The following is a 25447-nucleotide window of genomic DNA, read 5'->3' as shown; positions in this document are numbered from 1 at the left end:
AAATCAATAACTCCCACTGTATTCTCTACTGCATTTCTTACAAGTGGGTGCCCTCTGGTGGTCAGAAGATATTCTACAATTATGGTTTTTAACCCTACGAGCTTTGAAGGTGTTTTTAAAGATTTCCTGTTTCAGTGGCTTGCCCAAAATTAAAGGCTTATAACTGTACAAAAAAAAATCCAAAGAGGGTCAGTTGTTTGGTAATTATACAGATTATGATAAATTATAAAACTATCAGCCTAAGAAACTGCTAAAAATGATTTGACATTATATCTCAAGGTGTAAATAAGGTAGCTTAGAAAAACTGCTTTTGTTTTGTTCCGAATCATGTCACCTGTAACTGAGTAAAACATTTTGTTGAAAGCAATCAAAAGTTATAGCATTACAAAAATAATGTATCCTAGTGTCCAAAAGCCTATCCAAAGAAATAAAACATAATAATTTTACATAATTACTAATTACACATACAAATACAACAATGACTAAAGGTATGCTCATTCTCCAAAGCATGTAGGCATGAGAAACGAGATCTCATTTAGATACATTCTGTGTCATTTGAGCCATCATTTAGACTGTCATGTACTTGGTGCCATCTACAGGTGGCCATATGTAATTAGAGTGAACAATCCTCTCTGCCCTATGCACCTGATTATGTTGTGTGCGGGCTATGCCTCTAAATAATGGTATGTGATATTTTATATTATATTAATTGTTCCGAGCTTAAAGGTTTAGGAAAAGAAAAAAAGAAAAAAAAATTCCTGTTTCTAAATGTTCCCTCTTAATTGTATTGCTAGCTAACATGATGCAAATGCAAAGATATTTAAACAAAGAAAGTGTAAAACTGCATAATGTACCTCTCCAGATCTCACTCCCATCCACACAGCTGTCAATTATTGAGGGAGAACATATATGGGCGTCCAGTTACATGGATGCTTTCTGCCACCTTTACAGTGCAGAAATGAGAAACAGAGACATTAGACACCGTAGATAGGAGAGCTCATAAATAAAGAGGACAGATCTATTATCTCTGAATTGATAACTCATTACAGCCATTATCACAACAGTAATGGAGTGTATTAGATATTACCCTGCACTATGTTCTGCGACCATGATCATCTGTGCCGAGTGCCACACCCTCATGTGCTTCAAAGAGCCAATCACAGGCAACATATCCTTTAACCCCACCTCCTCATGCACACACAGTATGATGAGTAATTTTTCCAACAATTGTTTACAGACAAATTGTTTCACTTTTAATTGACTATAACACAATTCCAGTGGGTTAGAAGTTTACATAAGTTATGTAACTGTGCCTTTAAGCAGCTTGGAAAATTCCAGAAAATGATGTCAAGCCTTTAGACAATTAGTCAGTTAGCTTCTGATAGGAGGTGAACTGAATTTGAGGTTTACCTGTGGATGTATTTTAAGGCCTACCTTCAAACTCAGTGCCTCTTTTCTTGACATCATGGGAAAATTAAAAGAAATCAGCCTCAGAAAAAAAATTGTGGACCTCCAGAAGTCTGGTTCATCCTTGGGAGCAATTTCCAAATGCCTGAAGGTACCACGTTCATCTTTACAAACAATAGTACGCAAGTATAAACACCATGGGACCATGCAGCTATCATACCGCTCAGGAAGGAGACTAATTCAGTCTCCTAGAGATGAACATAGTTTGGTGCGAAAAGTGCAAATCAATCCCAGAACAACAGCAAAGGATCTTGTGAAGATGCTGGAGGAAACAAGTAGACAAGTATCTATATCCACAGTAAAACGAGTCCTATATCGACATAACCTGAAAGGCTGCTCAGTAAGGAAGAAGCTGAGGCTTGCAAGTCGAAGATCACCATCCCAACTATGAACCATGGCGATGGCAGTATCATGTTGTGGGGGTGCTTTGCTGCAGGAATGACTGGTGCACTTCACAAAATAGATGGCATCACAAGGAAGTAAAATTATGTGGATATATTCACGCAACATCTCAAGACATCAGCCAGGAAGTTAAATCTCGGTCAGAAATGGGTCTTCCAAATGTACAATAACCCCATGCATATCTCAAGTTGTGGCAAAAAACGACAACAAAGCCCTGACCTCAATCCGATAGAAAATTTGTGGGCAGAACTGAAAAAGTGTGTGCGAGCAAGGAGGCCTACAAACCTGACACAGTTACACCAGTTCTGTCTGGAGGAATGGGCCAAAATTCCAGCAACTTATTGTGAGAAGCTTGTGGAATGCTATCCAAAACATTTGACCAAGTTAAACAATTTAAAGGCAATGCTACCAAATACTAACAAATTGTATGAAAACTTCTGACCCACTGGGAATGTGATGAAAGAAATAAAAGCTGAAGTAAATCATTTTCTCTACTATTATTCTGACATTTCACATTCTTAAAATAAAGTAGTGATCCTAACAGACCTAAGACAGGGAATGTTTTCTACGATTAAATGTCAGGAATTGTGAACAACTGAGTTTAAAATGTATTTGGCTAAGGTGTATGTAAACTTCTAACTTCAACTGTATACCTACCTGGAAATGGAGGAACCCATGTTAAACTACTGCTAGAAATGTATCTGAGGTTATCATACACTTTTCTGGCTGCATCAACCACTACAATAAAAAAGAACAATATACATAATAAAATAAATAAATAAATAAATAAAAAACATTAACACAGTCTGCATACAGCATTGCTTCACAAAAAAAGAAAAGAAAATTAGGCCTAAATTATTTGGATATTTCCATCAAATCAGTAATAAATTGACAGTGACAGTAACAAAAAAGCTTTGAAAACACTTGCTATTTAACTCATTACTTTTTAATTTTTAAAAGCCTGTCAACACCTGCATTTCTCAGGTCTCTTTAAATACCACAAACAAAGCAACTAAAAATATATATCTAGAACACCTGCTACGACGATTTCGCCTTTGTCACATCTCATGAGTTTGCATCCCTGATATTTATTAATTGTATTTTTCGAGCATTAATAAAAATAACAAAAAAATTATATTGTTAAATGACATTATTTAGTATGTCTTTTGTCATTATTATATCATGTGTTACCACTTGACAGTTTATTTCGCAGTATTATTTTATCACAATACTACCTGCTTTGGTAGTAGTGTATGTACTGTTTGTACTACGATCATGCAAATAAAGATTTCAATTGACTTGAGTTGAATAAAACGTCTTACCATTGAAAGAGCGCTCTTTCTTTGGCTCTAGGTTGACTAGAATAACAAGCACATATCTGCCCATGGCAGACGTACGCACTGGAGTTAATGTAAAATAATGTTGTCTTGTTCAGGCACGAGACAAACGCAAATACAAAACAAATTTACGCGGGTTTACAGTACACACGGACGTTCCGAAATGACGCGACGACGATAACAACAAATTAAAACACGCTGATACATGATAAAACGTATCGTTCGGTTATTAATTAAAAAGATACATTTTATCATTATGAGTTTACTATGGATTAAAGTAAATCATAAAAGTCACATATAAAATGTGTGAATATCCAATGACGGTTATTGAAAAGGAACCACATGTCCGGTCTGTTGGTCGAGGGGAAGCAAATCGCTGCTGTACCACTACAGCCACACTGAGGGGAAATGCTCATGTAACATGTCTAGTTTTTCAAGATCAGCCCAGGTGAGATGTTATTGTTGATGTACTATGTCACGATCATACTTCTCATACTTCATTTTAATCAACTGTTTTGTCAACCGATGCTGCTACTTCGATGGTCTGTTTAGCTATGTGCTAACATGCTTATGATCAATAAAGTTAGATATACCTAATGTATACACTTGTTGTGTGCTTAAATACTTAGATAAATATGATCCCTAACTGACTGACCTGCACCAGTGTTCTTGGAAATTAGGGAATGTTATAGGAGTCTTGTAATGGGTGTGCCAATGCATAAGTTGACATGTGACAGGTTAACACATCACTTGTTTCACCCATTGAAATTGTACTCCGTCATCACCAAAAGTCAAATAAACTATCTGTCATTGCACAAATGATTTTCATTTTCTTCTTATAAGCAATGGGCGACCTTTGCAAGATCCTGGTTCGTCATAGATGCCAGACTGCAGCCTCCAGGAAAGATTGCCACTATGTGTGCAGTTCGGCTTCAAGGGAAACATAAACCCATTTACCATCCACTGAGTGAGTAAATCATACATATGTGTTTACGAATAAACAAGTCTCTTTATATCAGAGCTTCATTGACAGATCTCGTAGAGAATGTGTAGTAGCCGAATGGCCACAAGATGGAAGTAAAAGATCACCGTTTAAAAACATTGACAGTGCTGCTCTATGCAGCCTTACCTTGTGCAGAATTGTGATCCATCTTTATTTCAGTTGTCATCTTCCTTTATGGGAGCATTTTTACATTTACTGTACAAGCATGGCTACATGTTTTTTGTTTTTTTCTTTCCCTTAGTGTATGAAACTTGCACAGGCAGAGTGGTGATCATACAATGTTTACATCTAATATAAAAGATTGACACTTAACCAGGTTTTTTTATTATTGTTGTTTTGTAATTATTATTTTTTATTTTTTTATTGTAGAAGTAAACATTAATTAAATCATTAGTTAGCAAAAGGGTTATCCCAAACTGTGATCAGAATTTATTCTCATAGCAAAAGTTCCCAGCAGGAAATACATTTTTCACTTCGCTCTGAATGTGAAAAGATGTTCGTGTGGCAACTAATTCCAGTGAGATGTAAGGTGTCAGGACTCCTGGCTCTGACAGGCTCTGGAATTGATACATTAGGCTGGATCTGCACGCTATATATTTGTGGGCAGCTCACTCGCAGGGGAGAATGCCTTCCTCGGAGGCAGCTGATGGTACTTCCTGAGACATGCTGAGAGTTTTTAATGAAACTCTCACTCTGATAGATGAATGAGCATAACAGGACAAGAGATGAACATTCCAGGCTGTGCAGTTATTCTGCCAGGTTTGAGGAAGGATGGGCCATGTTTTCATTGAATGGGTTGAAAGAAACATATATTATTTTTTGTAGGAAATTGTTCAGTTGTTCACCTAGCCCTTGTTTAACATCTCATCTTTAAAGGGATATCCCTTTAAAAAAAAAATATATATAAATAAATATATATATTTTTTTAGAAAATGCTATACAATTTATGAAAGAAACAGAAACAAATATTACATTTATTCTAACTTGTTCACAAAGTGTACAAATATTTGTTTTTGTCTTAATTTAAAAGTATATATTTATTGTTTTATACTTTATAGATGTGAAATTTTTTGCTTAAAGTGTGTTTGTGATATATTTATAAGATATTCATGCATTTTAAGTGTGGCTTATGTTCAGATATGTTTGGGGCCCCTAAAGCTGCCATCAACTCTTCATTAGACTTCAGGTCATGACTGAAGGAGTGTAATCGGTGTATATTGTATGATTAATCTGAAATGACCTTAAAGAACTATATGGATCCTACACTAGAAATGCCTTATTGTTCCTTAAGGGTTCAATTTGAGTGTGCAGATTTAATCATGTACACGTGTCTTATTCCTAGGTGATATTGGAGATCATGTGGTGGTCATGAACACCCGACACATCGCCTTCTCTGGAAACAAATGGGAACAGAAAGTGTATTCGTCTCACACTGGGTAAACTTAGCTCTCTGCCTCCACACTTACTCACTGAGGATGTACTACTTTATAGTGTTTCATTTAGTCAGTGCTCTAGGCTATGCTCTCTGCTTTTTTTTTTTTCCCGTTGTGCTGACAAAGGAGCAAAAAGGAATTTGAGATTGAAACCGCTTGATATACAATATGCATGGTGCATGTAATTGAAACAATATGCTGCTTTCCAAAATATTTAGAAAGTGATTTGTAAATCTGATTGAAAAGCGAAATATCTTCTTTTTTCATCTAACAGTTATCCTGGAGGATTCAAACAACTTACAGCAGCCCAAATGCACAAAAAAGACCCTACAGCTGTGAGTACTGTTCTCTTAATTTGGCTTTTGAGTTGTAAATTTGAATTTCTCTGCAACAAATTGGATTTTGCAACTATTTTTTTTTTTTTACAATAGCAGAATCCCCACATTACTCACAAACCTGTCACTGTTACAAACCTGTTTATAATGTTAATAAAATTGCCTTGCATCCTTGGAGGGAGGTGACAGTGATTAAATTATTAATTTATGTAAATTATACCCAAATGTTTTTGAATAGTTTGAGATAGTGGCAGTTGCCAAGCAAAATATTCTCACAATCTGCATGACACGCATGATTTGCATAATAAATGCTGTGCATGAATGCAGACCTCGTATTTTCTGACCTCTCATATCACTTTTTCACTTTCTTTTTTTTCTTTTTCTACTGCTTATCTCTGCTACTTTTTTCCTAGTCTGTCCTTCAGACAACTTAGAACTTTTCTTTCTCAACTTCAGAGGGATTTTAAAGTGCTCTTTCAAGGCTCAAACACCTCTACATTTTTATAAAAGCATCTTTTCATGTCTGTTGATCCTGATCTATCTCCTTCCAATATACACCTCTACAAGTGTCGTCTACTGTTTACGCACCTGGATAAGAAAAAAAAAATTCTTTCAGCCTGCGCTGTGAATCACACCCTCATGTTTTGGAAAGTAACAAAACAACCGGCCGGTAGAAATGGCTTTAAAAACAATTCATACTAAGTTGACAAAATGACAAGTGCCTCAATACAAAGTTCCAGAATTGCTCGGTAAAGTACAAGGTAGTACATCGATATAGGTGAGACACTGTGAGACAACAGAAAGATATATATATATATATTTATAATAAAGGGCAGTAGCATAGCCAAACATTTTTGGGTGGGTGGGCAAAGAGAAATTATCTATTGCATAAAATCGGCAAATATATTTAATTATTTTTTTAAAGTTACATTTTTTTTTTTCCAGGGGTGTATTTATTGATTCGGGGGATTTACCCACACTATTTTAACCACAGAATTAACCAATTTGCTTGTATCTTTGGATGGATGAAAATGACGGAAATGGGTATTGTCGCTGTCTCTGAATTGTTTTACTGTCAATAAAATAATTTTTTTTCTCTCTGATTGTGTCAGTGTCGCAACTCTACTCTCATTAAATTGTGGGAGAGATGCTGCTGCTGCGTTAGGAAAGAAAAAGCTTATAGGAATCATTTTCGGAGGTAGAGAAATTCTGAGTTATCTACACATAAGACAGTTTCCCTAAGTTATGACAAATAAGATTCAAGGGATAAAATGAAAATTCTCTCATCTTTTACTCACTCATGCCATCCCAGATGTGTATGACTTTCTTTTTTCTGCTGAACACAAATGAAGATTTTTAGAAGAATATTTCAGCTCTGTAGGTCCATACAATGCAAGTTAATGGTGACCAGAATTTTCAAGTTCCAAAAATCACATAAAGGCGAGCATAAAAGTAATCCATAAAACTCCAGTGGTTAAATCCATGAACTATCCCTTTCATAGCAATAAATTCATGCATATGATATTTGGACATTTTATTTTAGATGGATGGGGAAAATAAAGAGGCTGGAGTTTTGTGTATCATCCAAAATAATTTATTTCAGTGTTGCTTATGAATGCCATCACAAGCATTTGATGCAACAGATAGAAGTAATAATGAATACAATTTATAATCCTATATGATATTTGTTATTAACTTTATTTTATCTTAGAAAATAAAGTGGATGGAATTTAGATTCTGGAGTTTGAGAGCATTTTAACATCCAAAGTTGTTTAATTCAGCATCCAGTGTCAACTCGATCTAGTTTTGATGAACAGGTAAGATGTTATTTAAATACTTAATGAATGAAATAATAGCAGTCAATTCACGTATATGACATTTGTCTCTAATATTTTATTAGACAGGAAAATAAAGTGGTTAGAGCTGCTGCACGATCCGGGATGCCTGTCAAATGAATGTGCATCTCATATAGCTTTGTTATAATGAGAGCGATTTGGTTTTGTTTTAAGCTATGGATGTTAGAGGTACAGGGGCATAAGACAATGAATGGGTGGGCCTGAATGCCCAGTGGGTGGCACCGGCCCATGCCCACCTGTAGCTACGCCAGTGATAAAGGGTAAGAGAAGAAATCTTTTTTTTTTAAGGATGGTCCAAGTTTGAGCTGTTGCATTGTGGTTTGTGCACTTGCTCCAGACACATTGAGCTGCTGTGTTCATGCAGGTGACAAAGGTTCGAGTCTGGCCTGTGATGTGCCCCAATTCCCCCCACCCCCAATAAATGGGCAAAAATAAAGCAAAAAAAAAAAATATGTATATATATTTTACAGCACAGTAGTGAGAAAAAAATGCATATTTCTTGAATTTATTTGTTGAGAAATGGAGAGTGTGTACCCCATCTGTCGCTGTGTGGTTGATCAACTCCTTAAACATACCCCTAGAACAACCATGACCATTACTTTCCACAGTGACAGTCAGAGCTGTGGCTTGTTATTTGAAACCCATCCATAGTCCAGGCACGCAAGCGACTGACCCTGAATCGGCCTGCTCCTGTGCACGGGGCCAGAATAACCCAACTGTTCCTAGAAGCAGCGTGCTGTGTAGGTGCTGCGCCATGGCCCAGAATTAGAAACTCAAATACAGGCTGCTTTCCCCTCTCCAGTTCTCTGGCTCATTCTCTGCCATTAACAAGATGAATGCTCAACTTGGGCTGAGTTATTCCAGTCGAGGGGGGAATGTATCAGGGATAATTGTGGATAATGATCAGAGGAAGGTGACAGAGCTGTAAAGAGCTATCATGCCCAGAGACATCTTTCATCCATCAGCCATCTACCAGTCAGAGAGAAAAAAAACCCTGATTCATGTTAAACACTGTCCTGATGAAAGTATGATGGGCTTGGATTTGCGTGTTGTAGGCGAGGAGACTTTAAGTTTAGAAGATGCGTCTTCTTGTGTATTCAGTTGGCACGTTGGGTTATATAATGGAACTGATGTTAATTATTTTAATGTTTACCTCGTACAAGTGGAGTTTAGCAAAAAAAAGTTTTTCTTTTCCTGCAGAACATTTGCTTTGGATATTTGAATTTCAAATTTGACAAGGGCATGATTAGCCCTTTACCTTTTAGTCATATACAAATAATACATTACAGGCATGTCATGCTCTGGTTTATTCTTGTGTAATGAAAAAAACTTGCATACTGAATAGTGAAGAGCAGAGCTAGCTGTCACATAGAGACATTGTCACGAGCTATACTGATAAGAGTTTGAGTCAAAAGTCCAAACCCACACAAATGTGTGTTTTCTCTAGCAGGGGTTTTGTATGTTGGTCTTAAACACCTAGTTCAAGACCCTCTTACAAATGACACTATTTTTTGCTAATTTTCACTAGTATCATAGTGTTGTTGTAGCTCTTGGATAAACAAGCAAACATAATAAAACCACACTGGCATGCATTAAGGCAAGTGTCAACTATATTAAGGCAGATGCTGTAATAAATTAATAAGATATTTTCAATATTTTTCTGATTTTTACAGAATTTTAAGAATATTTTTTCAAATGTTTAAGATTTCATGCTCTGAATATCATGTTGTATTCTGCATATGTTGTAGGTTGTTTCTCATTTGTAAGTCTCTTTGGATAAAAGCATCTGCTAAATGAATACATATAAATTAATGTTTTACAATTTATGAATTCATCTTTAATATTGTTTAATTTTTTTTTTTTTTTTTTGTGGAGAAATTATTGTTTTATTTAGATCATGCTTCCCATTAGGCTGTAGCCTACATATTACAATAGTAAATTTTGTGCATAATGGTCATTACATGGATGATTTAAATTTTTTAGTTCATGTTTTTAAGCTCTTAAGTGTGTATATAGTTTTTGAAGTTTGATATTTTTGTATTTGACAAATGCATTGGAAAAACTGCAAGTGTACTGCAAGTCTGTGGTTTTCACGTGTCTAATTCTAATGGAAATAGCGGAGTTATGAAAAATGGTTTTGAGACACGCTATTACAGTTTGTCTGTAACATTGTGGAGTACATAAAGATGCAGAAATCTGAATGTTTCCTTTAGAGAGATTGACTGAAACAGTGGCCAAATGTCTGGCTTGTCAGTATGCTATTTGAGACTTGACCTTGTTTTGCTCCACAGATCATTAAACTGGCTGTGTACGGGATGCTCCCCAAAAACCTCACCAGAAGGACCATGATGCAACGGCTTCACCTCTTCCCAGATGATGTAAGCTCTCAGTTGATGCTCTGATTTATGTTCAGTGATCTGGTGTCCGACACTTCCAAACACATGTTTGGAAAGCAAAAATGCGTTAGTGCATTTGACAGATGTGTTTCCTCTCAGTCAGTGGAGTATGGGAGGTATCTAAATCTGAAGCTAAATTAAACAGTACACATCTTCTTTAGCTCTTTTAAATGAAATATTATATGATTGTAACATGATGGTAATATCCTACTGCACCAACAGATTCTAAAGGTAAATAAGTAAATAATCACCTTTCTACCTTTGGCTAAGATCAAATGTGTGTAGATAAATCGATCAGTAAGATCTTTGGGCTTATATTGTGCAGCAGTCTGAAACCCCACCTCAGGTTTAATCACTTCAGAGAAACAAGTAAATTCAGCACATGTCAAATCTGTCTGACCAAAGATGGCACAGGTCTGATTGGTTTTCATTCGTGGCCATCATTGTTGCTGACCATGAGGTGTCTCGTCAAAAACAACCATCGTGAAATGTTAAACAAGAACCGTTGCTTTCACTCTTGTGGAAGTCTTCTATTGAATTATAAAGACTAGGGATGTCAAAAGTAACTGTACTTCAGTACCAAGTTGATACTAAAAGAAAAACAAATGTAACAATATACTGAGTGCTGTCTGACTGACAGGTGACTACTCGCATACGTATTGGTGAGCGTGCTCTTTACAGAGTGTTCACATCATGTGATGAAAGTGCTTTTATAAAATTATAAGCTTCATATATCTGCCTTTATACCCTCCAAAAATTGGCCCCATTCACTCCCATTGTAAGTGCCTACCTGTTACCTCGATTTCGGCTTTTTATTTATTTATTTATTTATAAATAAAAGGAGGGACAAAATAATTTTTTTGTGGTCAGACATTGTCACAAAAGCTGTCGATTGAGCTTAACTTGTATTGAATTTGGAATATTCCTTGAAGTCAGTAGGACTGTGTTGAAAAGCATATTAGTTTTTACAATTTTTATTAAGAATCGTGAAATTTGTATTGTAACTGGTATAGACTACTGTAATTTTGTTTTTATCTCCGATCATAGTTCTGTATTAATCTTTTGCTAAAGCAGTATGTGAGTAGTAATAGAATGTGTTCTCACTGTGCCGCTGTGCATCCTGTGTCAGGTACTTCCTGAGGATATTCTCAAGAACCTGACAGAAGAACTTCCACAACCCAGAGAGATCCCACGCAAGCTCAGCGAGTACACACAGGAGGAGCGAGATGCTTTTCCCATGCTGTGGACCCCGTGAGTTTGTGTTTCTTTTTCCTTATTGCATTCCTTTAGTCTTTCTTAGGGTGCTTCTCAATTGGAAGGCTGCAGCCTGGTTTGGCTGGATATCTCAACTGCCGCATCATGAAGCACCGTCGAAGGCCGTCTCAATTGTGAGGACACTTGGAAAGCAGCCTCGTTTCGCAGCCTTGGTTTGCCATATTTTGTAGGATGCATCGGGTGTATCCTTCGTGGACTTCAATCACCCACAATCCTTTGCACATGTCCCAAATTATTTTTAAAAAGCGTGGAAAATGAGTCGCGTGACCACAGAAGCAGAAACCTTTATGATGCAGCTTACTTTTTCCTCTCTCTTAAAGTTTTTATTTGCATTTGCAGCAATGACAATATGTAGAAAAATACAAAATGCAAGTAGTTTAGACAATACAACAAATTAGAAGACACAAAGCACAAAAAATGACATGAATAAAAGGGCAATTACATTAATTTGAAAAGCTTTAAATGTTTTATAGATTTTACAAGTCTAGGGTTCTGTTTTTTTTATTTTTTTTTTTATATTTGAAAGGGTTTAAATATAAATTCTAAGATCAGTTTTGCAAAATGTATTATATAAAGGCTTTTCTGAGTGACTCTAGCTTTGTGAATAAAACATTTTGCTAAAATAATTAAGGGATTAGGGACATATTTCTTGTTTTCTGAACAAAGTAAAATATCACATGGTTCTAAGCTTATGGTTCGCCATGCACACTTTCTAGACTGTCTCATTCTAGCATTGAGTACTGAGGAGGAGTCTAGCCTACAGCCTCAGAAGGTCTGGTCTAGGAAGGACACAGCCTTACTAGGCTGCAGCCTTCTGTTTGAGAAGCACCCATTGTCTCTGTTCTTGTACAGCCATATTTCCTCCTTGCTTCTGAAGTTCATGAATCAGTTTGGTGTGAGATTTAGAGCATAGCTGAGGTCTCCTCCTGGTGGTTTTGTTCTCCTTAGGGGAGAGAGAGAGAGAGAGAGTGTGTTGCTGCTAGTGAAGTCGTAAAGAACTGATGTTTAATAAGCCATTTGTGAAGCTGCTCTCTTCTGGATGGGCGCTCTGTTGGTCCCCACACTGCAGACATCCAATCAGATTTATGAGAGCTGAGTCACTCTGTCTCAGAGGCCAGCCAATCACGGTCCAACTGTGAGGTCACAATGGAAAAATTAATTAATTGCTTAATAAGTTGTTCTAATAATAATGTACACTAGCTGTTTATGTAGAACAGGCATCGTTTTGTAGGGTTTATTCGTATGACAACACTTAAATATGATGAAATATCAATCCAAGTTGCATTTATTTAAAAAAAAAGATGGAACAAAAATATGTTTTAAGCAAAACATTAAACAAAAAGATGTTTGTTACATATATTTTTACAAATTTTACAAAGTATTTGGACACTTTCTGGTTGTCACCTTGACACCAGTTGGTTAAAAGTAATTGCAAAAATAGCTCAGAAAAGTGTTAATTCTGAGAAAAGCTGTAGCATTGAAATGTATATAATTTAGATGGTTTTCAGTAGCTTAAGATTCCTTTAAGATTACTAAAGAATACTTTTTGGGGACACTATAACAATATTTTATTATAAATGTTCTCTTAAATAAGAAGCCTACCAATTACATTAGAAAGGCTAAACATGCTAAAAAAAAAAAAAAAGAAAAGATGTTTTAGAGGTCAAATATTGTTTATATTGTACTTCCCATGCAAGATACTTTTCTGCCTTGTTTGGCAGCGCACTTGAGATCCTCCAAGACATAAAATGTTACTTCACATTTCCTCACAGCTGCAGTACTGCTGTTAAACATCTCATAAACCCTTTACATCTCTACAGATTGCCCCTCACCAATACTCAATAAAACTTTCCTATCTTGAGTATTTCATTTGCACTGTGCATTTCCCCGTGTCCCATTTTGCATCTAGGCTGAAATAGTTAAAAGTTCTTGTAAAAAATAAAGAAATAAAAGGATAGATCACCCAAAAATTATAATTCTGCCATCATGTACTATCATGTACTCATGTTGTTCCGAGCCCATTTGCCTTTTTTTCTTCTATGGAACACAAAAGGAGATGTCGAGCAGAATGTTGGCCTCAGTCACCATTCATTTTCATTGTACAGAAAAAAGAGTCAATGAAAGTGAATGGCGACCGAGGCTAACATTCTGCCTATCATCTCCCTTTGAGTTCCATAGAAGAAAATGTCATATGGGTTTGGAATGACACAAGTCTTGTAAATTATGTCAGAATTTTCTTTTTTTCTTTTTTGGTATGCTATCGCTTGAATTCTCAGCTTCTCTGCCTTGTTAATGCAGGGTTTGTATTTGTTTTCCAAATGATAAAATATGACTGATAAGGACATCACTCTTCCTGTGGCATTTCTTGAACCTTTATGAGCACAGCACAGGTGACTGATGATTTCATTATTATCATTATCATGCAAGAGTGGCTGGAGGAGTCTCAAAGCAGATAAAGCTGAAATTAAAATGGCTTTGCAGCTGCTGTAGAGGATATTGAGATCTATTTGAAACTGCGGCCTCTCAGTATGGGTTGTATAAAACACCCAAAAAGATAACAATCAAAGCCAAATGCTAAAGATGTAGTGCATGCAGGGACAACTGTGGGAAGCTTTAGCAATTATTTTAGCAAGTCAGTCCACTCGGCAGCCATTTTTGGAATGCTCTCGGGCAGCTATGAAAACAAGCGGCATACAAGTGCAGCTCCCATCTACTTGAAAGGGGAACACTGAAATCTCCAAAACGTTTGGTCAAGATTACGATCAAAGAACATATTTCAAATCAGCAATAAAATCTTGACAACACTGGTATCATAAATTGTGCTGCTTTACATCAGATTATGCTAAAAAAACGCAATTTTACAGGCTTGTATAGCTAATGTGCATGCAAGTTGATTGACAGGCTTTGTCTGTATGTAAAAGGTGATTGGCTCTTTTACCTGTAAGGCGGGACTTCCTTTTTACATCTGTTGAGCGTTCCAGTTTCTCCCATTCATTTAAATAGAAGTGGCCCGTCTCTGCTAAATAGTCTCTAACTTTAGCCTGTCTGGTATCATGTAGATTTGATATTGCTTCAGTGTTAAATCATTGAAAGCTGAAAGGCAAGGGACAGTACACTACTTCATGGTCAGATTTAAAGGTAAGCAGTGTAAGGGGCCATTCAGGCTGAATGCATATTTGTGCTAAAAAAAAATAGCTACATTTGGAGTGAACGGCCCCTTGCAGTATTTAAAAGGCAGTATGCTATGCCAAAACATGTTTTTGTACTGAGAATGTATACTATATCTGTTTAGCATGGAAATACTGTTTATTGGTTAGAGGTTAGGAATAAACCCCAAGTATTAAACTTCACTGTGCACCGCTAGCACAGCTTGTGCTATGGACATGAACAATATCTCAAATTGTGTAGACTGAAAAGTAATAGCATGCCTCTCCTCAACAAGGCAAACCGACTTGCATTTTGTGTCCTGCGGACGATCCCATAAAAAAATCCCATAAACTTGCATTTAAGCAGGGATCAAAGCCATATCTAAGGAACAAACTGTTGTAGAGATTTGGGGATGGGCTTTTATGACTTGAACCAGCAAACAACCACCACATCACCCTAGCATTATCCATAACACTAGTCATATTTTCCTCAGAAAATGATAAAATCTTGTTTGTTTTTTGTTGGCTGTGGTGTCCCCTATTTTTATTACCCTTCCATTAGGCGTTCTCTAAAATGTATCCCTACACTTCCTGTTACAAGAGAGTCATTTTGTTTATGCACATTCTTTGAGCGCTGTAAGATAGTTCTTTTGTTGCTTTGCCTTTCCTGAGGTCTGCAGTGAGGTATTTGGCATAAATGAATACCTCCAACCATTAAAGCTGCTCTTTGCTGTGGTTTGGGCAAAAGCCAACCAAAAAAATGCTGTCGGGAACACTTTTAAACCATGTGGTAAGTGGAGAACTCTAGTTTGTAATCTCCAATCTGTGTCAAATATTTAGAATACCTTTTCTTCAGTGTAGTTCATGTAATTTCCAGTAATATTTTCATCATGCATCTAGGCACTTTGAATCGGTACTCAAATCATATTAGAATATGTATTATTCTAAATAATGAAAGCGGTCACTTTGTTACTTTCAAGCTCATGATGTAAAGGTACATTGCCTCAAATACTCATAATTGTGTAAATCACAGTTTTTCAGGGTATAATCTTACCAAATCCAGAGTTGCAAATCAAAAATTCCCACTAAACACAGGGGCCTGTGAGAATCCTGCATAGACTGTGTCAGGATACCAGTATTACATGCATCCTCTTGCATGAGGGACTGTTTTCCAGGCAGCTTCAGGTTGTGCCTAATTTTGAAAGTGTCAGGCTTCGTTTCAACATACTTTATCGCACATAGTGTTTTCTTGTTGATCCCTGCTTGTTTTATTGGAGGTTCTACATAAAATAAAATAAAAAAAATCTGTTTGGTAGTTTTTCGCTTGTTAGCATGAGGTCGCTATATAGTTTCACTTTCCAGAGTTCATAAACCTCTCAATCAAACACTGAGGTGACCAAGTGAGCCTCTGTATGCCTGGTTTTGTTTGTCGTCTTTATTGTGTTATTCTGCAAAAGCTGGTCCCTCCTGAGGAGCCACATGGAGCATGTAATTAAAACATATCAGCGGGAAGGAGGCGGTAATGTTATAATGAGACAGGCAGATCTGCTGTAATTAAATTGGAGAGTAGCACAATTTTACTGGATGTCCAGCAGCATTGAATTGGCTAATAAAGATTTGGAGGGTTAAAAGATTTTTTTTTTCCCCCCTCAACAGTCTAACCACAATCAACCACAGCTTATATAAAAATAAAAATTTAAAAGGTTTGTTGTAAAACTAAACTTTTGTTTTAACATTTATAGGGCATTTACTGGGCAGAAAGTTGATGTGTCTCCAGTAATGGCTTAAAGATATTGAGAGGGAATGCTAATGTCGAACCACACCCCCTCCTTTCTTCGATATGAGAGTCTGTCTTGTTCACCATTATTATTTTATAGAGAGAAAACTCAAGAATGTTTATCTCATTAAATGTAGTCACAGTCACTATCTGGGTGGGCTTTTTGTTTGTGAACAGCAGTCATTACTAAAAAAATTTGTTTAGGTTCAGTCCAAGAAGCTGGTCAATACAAAAGTCTTAAAGGTGCACTCTGTAATTTTTTCCTCAGTAAAAATGTTTAACTCTTAAAGAAAGAAATTATAATTTTGCAATATATGGAGAGGGTCCGCACATGGGGGCTGCCATGTTAGAATCACATGAGCTGCCGAAAACTACTTGCGTAATCTCAGTAAACGTCCTGTTATTGGACACTTTCACTCATTGATTAAAGTAATCATTGCTGACTTTGAATACTAAATTTCTACAATGGCATCTGAAACTGAAAAATATCGATTTTAAATGATGCTGCATCCAAGCCGCTAAGTGTCAGTGTAAGTCCAAGATGACACAAAGACAAAAGTTACTGAGTGCACATTTAAAGCTATAAATCATATATAATTGGAGTGGTGGTGGTGTAGTGGACTAAAGCACTGAACTGGTAAGCAGAAGGTTGTTGGTTCAATCCCCACAGCCACCACCATTGTGTCCTTGAGCAAGGCACTTAACTCCAGGTTGCTCCAGGGGGTATTGTCCCTGTAATAAGGGCACTGTAAGACACTTTGGATAAAAGCGTCTGCCAAATGCATAAATGTAAATGTAATTTAACTGTAAAAAATGATTTTGCCTTTTAGTTATCATAACTTAAAATGTAGTGTTCAAATCCTTGCCCTGGATTGATCCTGAGATAACTCAATTATAATTAAGTTTTTGCTGGCTGAACTTGTGATGTTATGAAAACTATTCAGCTGAAATAAAAAAATATAAGTCAAGAGAACTACACACATCATGCTCACGTATTTGGATTCCCAGCACGCACTGTGTCATGAATGAATTCTGAAAATTGAAGTGTTACTGTCTTTTTTTTTTATTTCTTTTTTTACTGTTTGCTGCTTTTATTTATGCTGTTGGTTGTTGTGTTTGACACTTTCAGTTATTTGTCATGTAGCAATAATTCAAAGTTCATATTTTTACTCTATGTGTTTGTCACCATCATTGTGATTTGCGTAAAGTGTTGAGGCCCATGCATGTCTTCTTTACAGTCTTAGGTATGAATATAAGACAGATCAGATGTTGGTCTCTAATCATCATCTGGCCATTTACCATCAAATCGCTGGTTATTTTACCTCTGACAATGAGATAGCCATAAATACTAATATGGTTATCAATAATATTAAATGATAATATAAGTAGATTGAACTAAGAAAGTCAAGTTTACTCAAGACATTCAGCTCATTTAACAAGTTTATGTTCTGTTTAAACAACTTCCCCTTTTTAAGGCAGCACAAACACTTAATTGTATGTTGAAACAACAAGATTTTTCTTTACTGTGTTCCATATACTGTATATAAAAATTAAACTTCTGCAATGAATTCAGCCAGAACAACTCTCCATTTAAACTTTTTTTTTTTTTTTTTTGTAAGGTTTAATTTTTTTAAAATGTAAATTAAGATTAAAATTTGAAAATCTTCAATTGTGATTAAAAAATATTCAGCATTCAAAATGTTACTGACAGCGATGATATCATTATATTTGCATACTGAATTGCGATTGATCTCGTCTTCATTGCATATGTTTAACTATAGCTGCATAGTGTTGATTTTTGTGTGCAGCAAAGTGGTTCTGAAGCAGCACCTTGTTTACTCATAACTAAAGCCTAAATCCTAAAACTTCAACACTATTTTGCTGTCTTGCAATCATCCTTCAAGCAATGCAAATCTAGCTGTTTTCATTCTCTTGAGCATCTCTAATGAGAAACTTGCCTCGCAGCATGCAACTGGCTTTTGGGTCTATAGAGTTCAGTCAAGAGTGAGACTTCCTCTGAAAATAAAGAACGCTTCCATTACTCTCTGTAATCATTTAACTTCTGAATTGATAGAAGGCCTGGTAATGGTTATTTTACATTTAATTGGACTTGCATGGACTTGAAGCACTAGTTATCATGAGCTATGCATGAAACTGAGTGTTTAATTGATTATTGATCTCAGCTGACCTGTTTAAGGTCAGTGTCAGTCATTCAAGCAAAAACGGTCAAATATCTAACTCAAGAAAAAAAAACTGATAATTTAATGTCTACATTTTGCATTTGGATCGATATTGGACTACAAAATGCAATGCATGTTTACAGACACAGCATGACCACAATAATTTGAAATGCCAATAGTTGACATTTACAATGCATTTATTAACTTTAAGAGGCCGTCTTTGAATCACAATGTACAGATTTGTTAAACTGTCAGCTGTATTACCACAATGCAGCACAAATATGATATTGCATATGTCAACACAAATGTGAGTCTGATATCAAGGAGATCTTCATATTCTTCATTGAGAGTTTGCCATTTATTATTGAAATATTTGCCAAGAAAGGGCAATTCTCTCAGGTCTATCTCTAAAAATCTGTAATGTTTAACAGTCTTATACAAGATGAACGTTATCTCATTTCTGTAGGTTGAATTTCATTCCCATCAACACATTTTCTGCAGCTGTAGGACTCATGACTCATTGAAATTCATGGTTGTCCCTTCTTTGAACTGAATATCATGAAAGGATGAGAGGCATTTATTAAATTAACTTTGCTCTATGTAGATCATTTTAAAATGAAAATTTCTTTTAAACGTCCTGTAAACCTTTACATAATGAGATGTAAGGACGTAAAAGGCTAGTCATGTTAACATCAAGTTAAAGGTGAAGTATGAAACTTTATTGATGCCAAAATACATTCTACTATCCCCGTTTATTGTTCATTGACATCTATAAGTAAGCCATTTGTGGGTTTACCTCCCCCAAAAGTATAAACATTGAGCCTCCCAGGCACTATCAAAACATTGATGTTTATATTTTGAGCAGCACGCACGGCTCCACCCATCACTTTCTAGCTCAACCAGTACCATGAGTTTGGGGTGGCTGTTTTGTTCAGCCAGGGGAATATGAACAACCATGGCAGACGCGTAAGAAGGAAAAGAAATTTGGCTTCGCCTACAGATGTTAAAGCCATAATTCAAAGACTTGCTAAAAGACACAGAGACAGAGAACGGAGTAAAACCAGAGTGAACATTGGTGTCACATTTACAAGCTCGAGGACACACACATGCCATCAATGATGAGATTGCTCTGGCAAACGGGAGCGCCAAAAACGACATCGCCACGCAAGTTGCTAATACTATGACCTGTTTGTTCACAGGGAATCGGAGAGTGCAATAGGGCATGAAGAGTCTAAGTAGTGTTGGCAAAGGTTGTTTGAAAACAGACTTTATTTTTGTAATTCCGTTTGGTGCCACTAATAGCGTAGAAATTACATACTTCACCTTTAAGTTATAATGGAACGCTGGCAGGTTGTTAGTGATAGTGTAATGCCAGTTACAGATGGTACTTTTAAGAATGTTAACCTTAAATCAAGTTTATATTGTAAAATCTTTAAAAAAAAAAAAAAAAAAAAAAAAAAGGAATTGTTCACCCAAAAATAAATTGTCATTATTTACTTATACCAAATATTATTTTTTTCCATGAAACACCAAAAGGAATGAGGACTAGGGCTGTCAAGCTCCACAATAGGTCTGTTTCTTACACAATCGCTATGATTTCAGAAGACTTGGAATATAGAGCATGAGTCAGATAAATCAGTTTTATGATACTTTTATAGCACTGTTTTTTTGTCATTTTGGAGCTTGACAGCCCCAGTTTACATGGAAAAGAGTGGCAAGAATATTCTTCACAAATTTACCGTTTGTATTCCACGGATGAAAGTCATGGGTTTGGAACAACATAAGGATGAGTAAATAATGACAGAATTTTCATTTTTGGGTGAACTATGCCTTTAAACATATTTCAGCTAAGCCATTTTTCCCCAATACAATTCAAACTGCAAATGCCCTTCAGTGTTCAACATAATATTATCAGCAGTGTTCAGGTATTTAACATGCCATTCAGAGAGAACAGTTGTTGGGATGGTGACAAGGTGACACTGTTGTCATTGTGATGGATGTGTCTGTGAGTGAGACCCCTAATGTGGGTCAGTGTCATTATTCTGCAGGCCCCTTGACCCCTCTGTCCCTCTTTGGGTCTGTCTTTGACTGAACAACGGAACATTGAATGATGACCTTGAAATTTAATGTCCAATGCACCAGATACTACTATATTTTCATTAATCAATAATGTTTTGACATGTTTTGAATTGCAAATAATTAAGTCACGTTGATACAGCATCAAGCTCGTACATTTACATAATTTAAAACAAAGGCATTAAAAATGTAGATGAAATATTGATACATCTCTGTAACAACAATAATACTGAAATTTTGATCTATTGTCAAGTAAGTAAAAGGAAGTCTCAATGGTTTGTCATGTCAAATTCTGTATTTTCTCTGGGTAGCATACTTTATTTGCATGAATCTGAACTGAATCATTAACTGAACTCAGTATAGTTTGATCTTTCATGCATGGCATAAGGTAATCTATGTGGAAAACAGTTTATTCATTTTTAAATAAAAGTTAATACCAGTGGAGACAAGTTACTTGTTGCAGTGATTATTTTTGAATCCTGGTTTAAAGTCTGACATCCCACTGAGCACTTTTTTAATAGATGTACTCAATGAGCCTACCCTTGTCATTAGAAACCATTTCAGTTATGGCCAATTTTGGCTAATAGTTTTATGTCCATATCTTTCTATCTTTATAGTACGGTGCCACAGTAGCTGAGTGCTTAAGTATTGAGTTTCTGTTTTGTCTTCACAGGCCAGAAGACTTCAAGATGAAATGATTGGATCTGGATCTTGCATCTCTGTGTTTCCAGGAGTTGGAAATTGATGTTTAATATATATATATATATATATATATATATATATATATATATATCATTGTCTATATAGAATAAATTATGTCTAAAAATAGTAAAAATAAACAGTCAATTTGTCCACATTGTTATGTTTTATATCCAAGATGCAATCATAAACGCATTACATGCCTAATAGAGATTAATTCCTTAAAAACCTGATAATGTGTATTTTTCTAATCTTAAACCAAGACATAGTGGCAGGCAAACAGCAGCAGCCCTATTCATTTATCTTTTACCCTATAATAATAGAGTTAAGATTCTTTGGCCTTTCCCTGTCCCACAAATGGCTTTAGCAGTGCTCTCTGAAGCCTGATCCTGCTCTAATTCAACTGCTACTTTGGCCTTAATTAACTTCATATGGCTCTATAAGCCCTTTCTAATGACACTTTGGCCTTTTGAAGTCTGCTTAGCTCTTTAAAACAACACTGTGTTGGGATGGAAATAAAATGCTCTTGTTAGTTACTTGTGTCTTTTGGCTGGCTATCGTGTTTAAAATTTTTTGTGGAAGTAAAATTGAGTTGGTTTGTTTTTATTATCCAAGCAGGAACCTCAGTGGATGTTCCATTATCTGAGCTCATTAACAAACAAAACAAAAAAAGTTTATTAAAAGAAAATGTAATTTTTAAATCCTTTTTTGGGTGACATCAATAAAAAAACATACAGAGCAACACAATAAAAGCCAGACGAGACGTCATGTTGAGTCATTGTTGCAGTACAGTTTTATTGGTTACAAAAACAAATAAAGTAAAAATAAATTACTTTGCAGATTCAAAGGTCTGGTGATGAGTCTTTCCACTGGCAACCTGCTCCACATGCAGTTTGAGTCATTCTGAAAGGACAGTAGACCACAGGCCTAACTATTCAAGTCTCTTTCACAGTGAAAAGGCCCATAGGACACAGAACCACAGAGACGGGAAAGAACTCCATGCAGAGCTCTTATGAAAAAATCCCCACTGATTGAATGACACGTCATCTAACAAGAACATATGCACAGGAAGTTCACATTAATATGTGATAATGCAATTATCATCCAGACAAAATGTGTGGTGTTACACAGTCACAAATACCAGATTTTCATTAACAGATTTTTCATTAACAGGTTTTGAGTATGATTAAGAATTGAGCTTTTCATAAATAATTGCTAGTGACAAGAACATCAAAAGCATCAACGGAGGTATTTTTCTCTAAATAAAATAACTCAAGAAGCCAGTTCCAGATAATTGCAAAATGCTGTAAACATGTGAGAACGTTGTAACATGGTAGATCACAAATGACATTTTGGACATTTTCTCACCCCCATGTCTTTGCAACCCAGAATTTTCTTCCTATAATCTCTGTGCTGCTGTTTTCCATACAACTACACTGATTTTAAAGGCCAAGCTATAAAAAAGCACCAAAGGAAACATCATAAAAGTAGTCCATACAACTGGTGCGCTATACAGTTTTACATGTCTTCTGTAGCCATACGATAGCTTTGCGTGAAGAAAAGAACCAAATATTATCTCTATTTGCTGATAATATCCCTGTCACTGCATTCAAATATCATTGGTGCTTGTGTTCTATTCAAACTGAGCCATTCACCAGGTTTGACACCACTGATGCCAAACAGCGGTCCTTGCATGTCATGTGACCAATCGCAGTGTCCTTAAAAATGTGACCAAGAATGATGTTTGTGAGCAACGTGTGAGGGGAATATTTTCAGTGAATAATAGAGCTCAAAAGTGCCCACCCACTTTTTTAGCCATCTTGGTTCCAGAAGTGTTTTTCATATATTTATTTTTTTTCCTTTGGGATTCCATAAAATCCTTCATAAAACAATTGTAAGCCCTGAACCAAAGCAACCAGCTCTGAAGTGAATCACAACATACAAACTTTGATTTGACTTGAAAATCAGACAAAAAAACTTTAAGATCTCATTTTATGTTTCATGGAAGAAAGAAAATAACACTGGGTTGGAACGGCTTGTGGGGTGAATAAATTATGGCATAATTTTCATTTTTGGGTGAACTATCCCTTTAAAAAAAAAACAATTACACAAACTGTACAGATATCCCCCATTATCATTTACATAAGATATGGACTACACATAACTCATAGCCGCTGTTTTGTTCAAACTTGCTCGTTGTCTCATTGGCCACATGCAACCTCACAAAAGACAGAAAAGTCACTGAATGAATATTGGCACAGTTTCATTTTCCAATCTTCTCCACACACCACTCACCCACTCCCCGTAACGATGCATATAACAGGCACTTTTCGGAGTTCCCTCAGTGCTATCCTGCAGGATATTCTGATGAAAAGTGTGTGGACGATCGGTTTGCTGAGGATGGTCACCCGAGCTATTAGGCCTTTGCGTTCGCTGCCGACCCATCCACGCTCCCCTCTTCAGTCACGCTGCGGGAGAAGCGACGCATGCCAGGTGACCTCATCTCCGCCATGTCACCAGGGTGGGCGGGGCCAGGCCTGGAGGCATGGAGTTCAGGGTAGCTGGGTTGGTGGTACTGAGGAGGGTAGCCACCATAAGGGTCCTCCTCATCCTCCTCGTCGTTATAGTTCGTGGCGGGGCCGTAGTTTTGGTAGGGGCCGGAGGGTAACTGTTGTACTATGGGAACATGGGGGAATTAGATTGGTTGTCACGGTTGCCATCTTTTGCAGTCACCACCATCAAGTGAGCAGGCGTTGAGTTAGCAAGAAAAGGAAGTAGCAAAGAGATAAAGGCACATTGTCAGAACAAATAGGAAGAAGAGGTTTCAGCAGTCTTTGAGTCTTTCCTGTGATTAGCTTAGAAATGCCCCACATCCAAGTATGCATACTTTCATATTATATAGTATGCAAAAAGCGTCAAATGAGTATGTCCGAATATGCTGCAGATTCGAAAAGTTGCACTAAAAAAAGGTAGCGAATTGTGAGCTTAGCAGCTGTTTTTTAAGGGAAAGTGCTATGGGCACTAAGAAAGTTGGTCCTCATGGTTAAATTGTACTTTTTTAACACTTGAGTAAATTATTTTTGAGGTTGTTGTTAGCACATTACTTTATATGTACAAGAACATACAGGTCAAAGATTCCTGGATGTAGTTTTCGGGGTATTTATCCAAACTACACACCTGAATTCCTAAAAAACTTTTGAAAAGTACGTTTTTCAAATTCAGTACATACTCTAAAAGTACAGGTATTCAGGCACAGGTTTTTAAGATCTCAAAGTTTGAGAAAGGTAGTATCAGAAAAGGTTGAAAAATGTTACAAAATTGCAGGGGCTCAGAATGTATGAAGATCTACATGAGCATCACAGCGGTCAAGCAGATTAAAACTAAGGCTAGTATCATGTTCAGGGGGGTTAAAAAAAAGTAAGGGCTTTGCAATGGTGGTGATATTTTTAGGGTTGGGGAACCAGAGGGATGTAGAAGGGGATTTTGGAGTTCTGGAGACTGTGGAAAAGACTTTCCCCAGATACAGTCTTTGGTTTTGGCCCATGGAAGGAGGGTGGGATGTAGAAATGCAGGAAGAGAGGGGAAGAGCAGCTGGCTCTCAGAGAATGTTTCTCAGTAGTCATTCTCATACTGCTCTGGACCTTCATGCAGGTGTGAGACAGTGGAGGAGAGCCCCGGCAAGAGAGAAGAGAAAAACTGTGGTAAGTGTGAGCCCAGTATCACCCACATGATGCCCTGAGCAACACCTTGTCTAATTCACATCATTGTTGCATCTTGACATTTCAGAAGAAAAGTCAAGGATTCTCAATATGGCATTAAAACCTAAAGACCCCTTGAAATCGGTTAATGAGAAGTTTTCTTTTGAAACAGGAAGTTTCAGCGGACACATCGAAGGGCTCATACCTTGTTTTAAATAGCCAATAGGCTTTCGTTACGTCACATACTGCAAAAAATAATTTTCCTAATCAGTATAATTGTCTTTTTAAATTATACAACAGTTAGTTCCAGTCCTCGAATCTGATTGGACAAAAGGTGTTCCATGAGAGCTGCTGATGTCTCAGAACA

The 25447-nt window shown here is 36.5% G+C and overlaps 2 protein-coding genes and 1 pseudogene across 2 annotated transcripts in view; 1 reads left to right on the top strand and 2 right to left on the bottom strand.

Annotated features, from left to right (window-relative positions):
* The window catches only part of LOC127453581 (mdm2-binding protein-like), a 42141-nt pseudogene extending 39709 nt beyond the window's left edge, over positions 1–2432 (bottom strand).
* A 1072-nt stretch (positions 2433–3504) lies between these two features.
* On the top strand, positions 3505–22229 carry LOC127453579 (39S ribosomal protein L13, mitochondrial-like). The gene is made up of 7 exons (XM_051720045.1): positions 3505–3654; positions 4050–4173; positions 5552–5645; positions 5917–5977; positions 10125–10211; positions 11359–11480; positions 21357–22229. The coding sequence occupies exons 1-7, from the start codon at positions 3628–3630 to the stop codon at positions 21379–21381; spliced, it is 540 nt and encodes a 179-aa protein (XP_051576005.1). The 5' UTR covers positions 3505–3627; the 3' UTR covers positions 21382–22229.
* LOC127453571 (collagen alpha-1(XIV) chain-like) overlaps positions 21435–25447 on the bottom strand; it is a 191407-nt gene continuing 187394 nt past the window's right edge. Inside the window, exon 49 of the mRNA XM_051720027.1 lies at positions 21435–24058. Coding sequence (XP_051575987.1) covers positions 23799–24058 — 260 coding nt within the window. The 3' untranslated portion in view covers positions 21435–23798. The remainder of the gene's footprint in view (positions 24059–25447) is intronic.

Source organism: Myxocyprinus asiaticus, chromosome 16, assembly GCF_019703515.2.
Source record: "Myxocyprinus asiaticus isolate MX2 ecotype Aquarium Trade chromosome 16, UBuf_Myxa_2, whole genome shotgun sequence".
Taxonomy (NCBI): domain Eukaryota; kingdom Metazoa; phylum Chordata; class Actinopteri; order Cypriniformes; family Catostomidae; genus Myxocyprinus; species Myxocyprinus asiaticus.
This window is presented reverse-complemented; position numbering and strand designations above follow the sequence as displayed.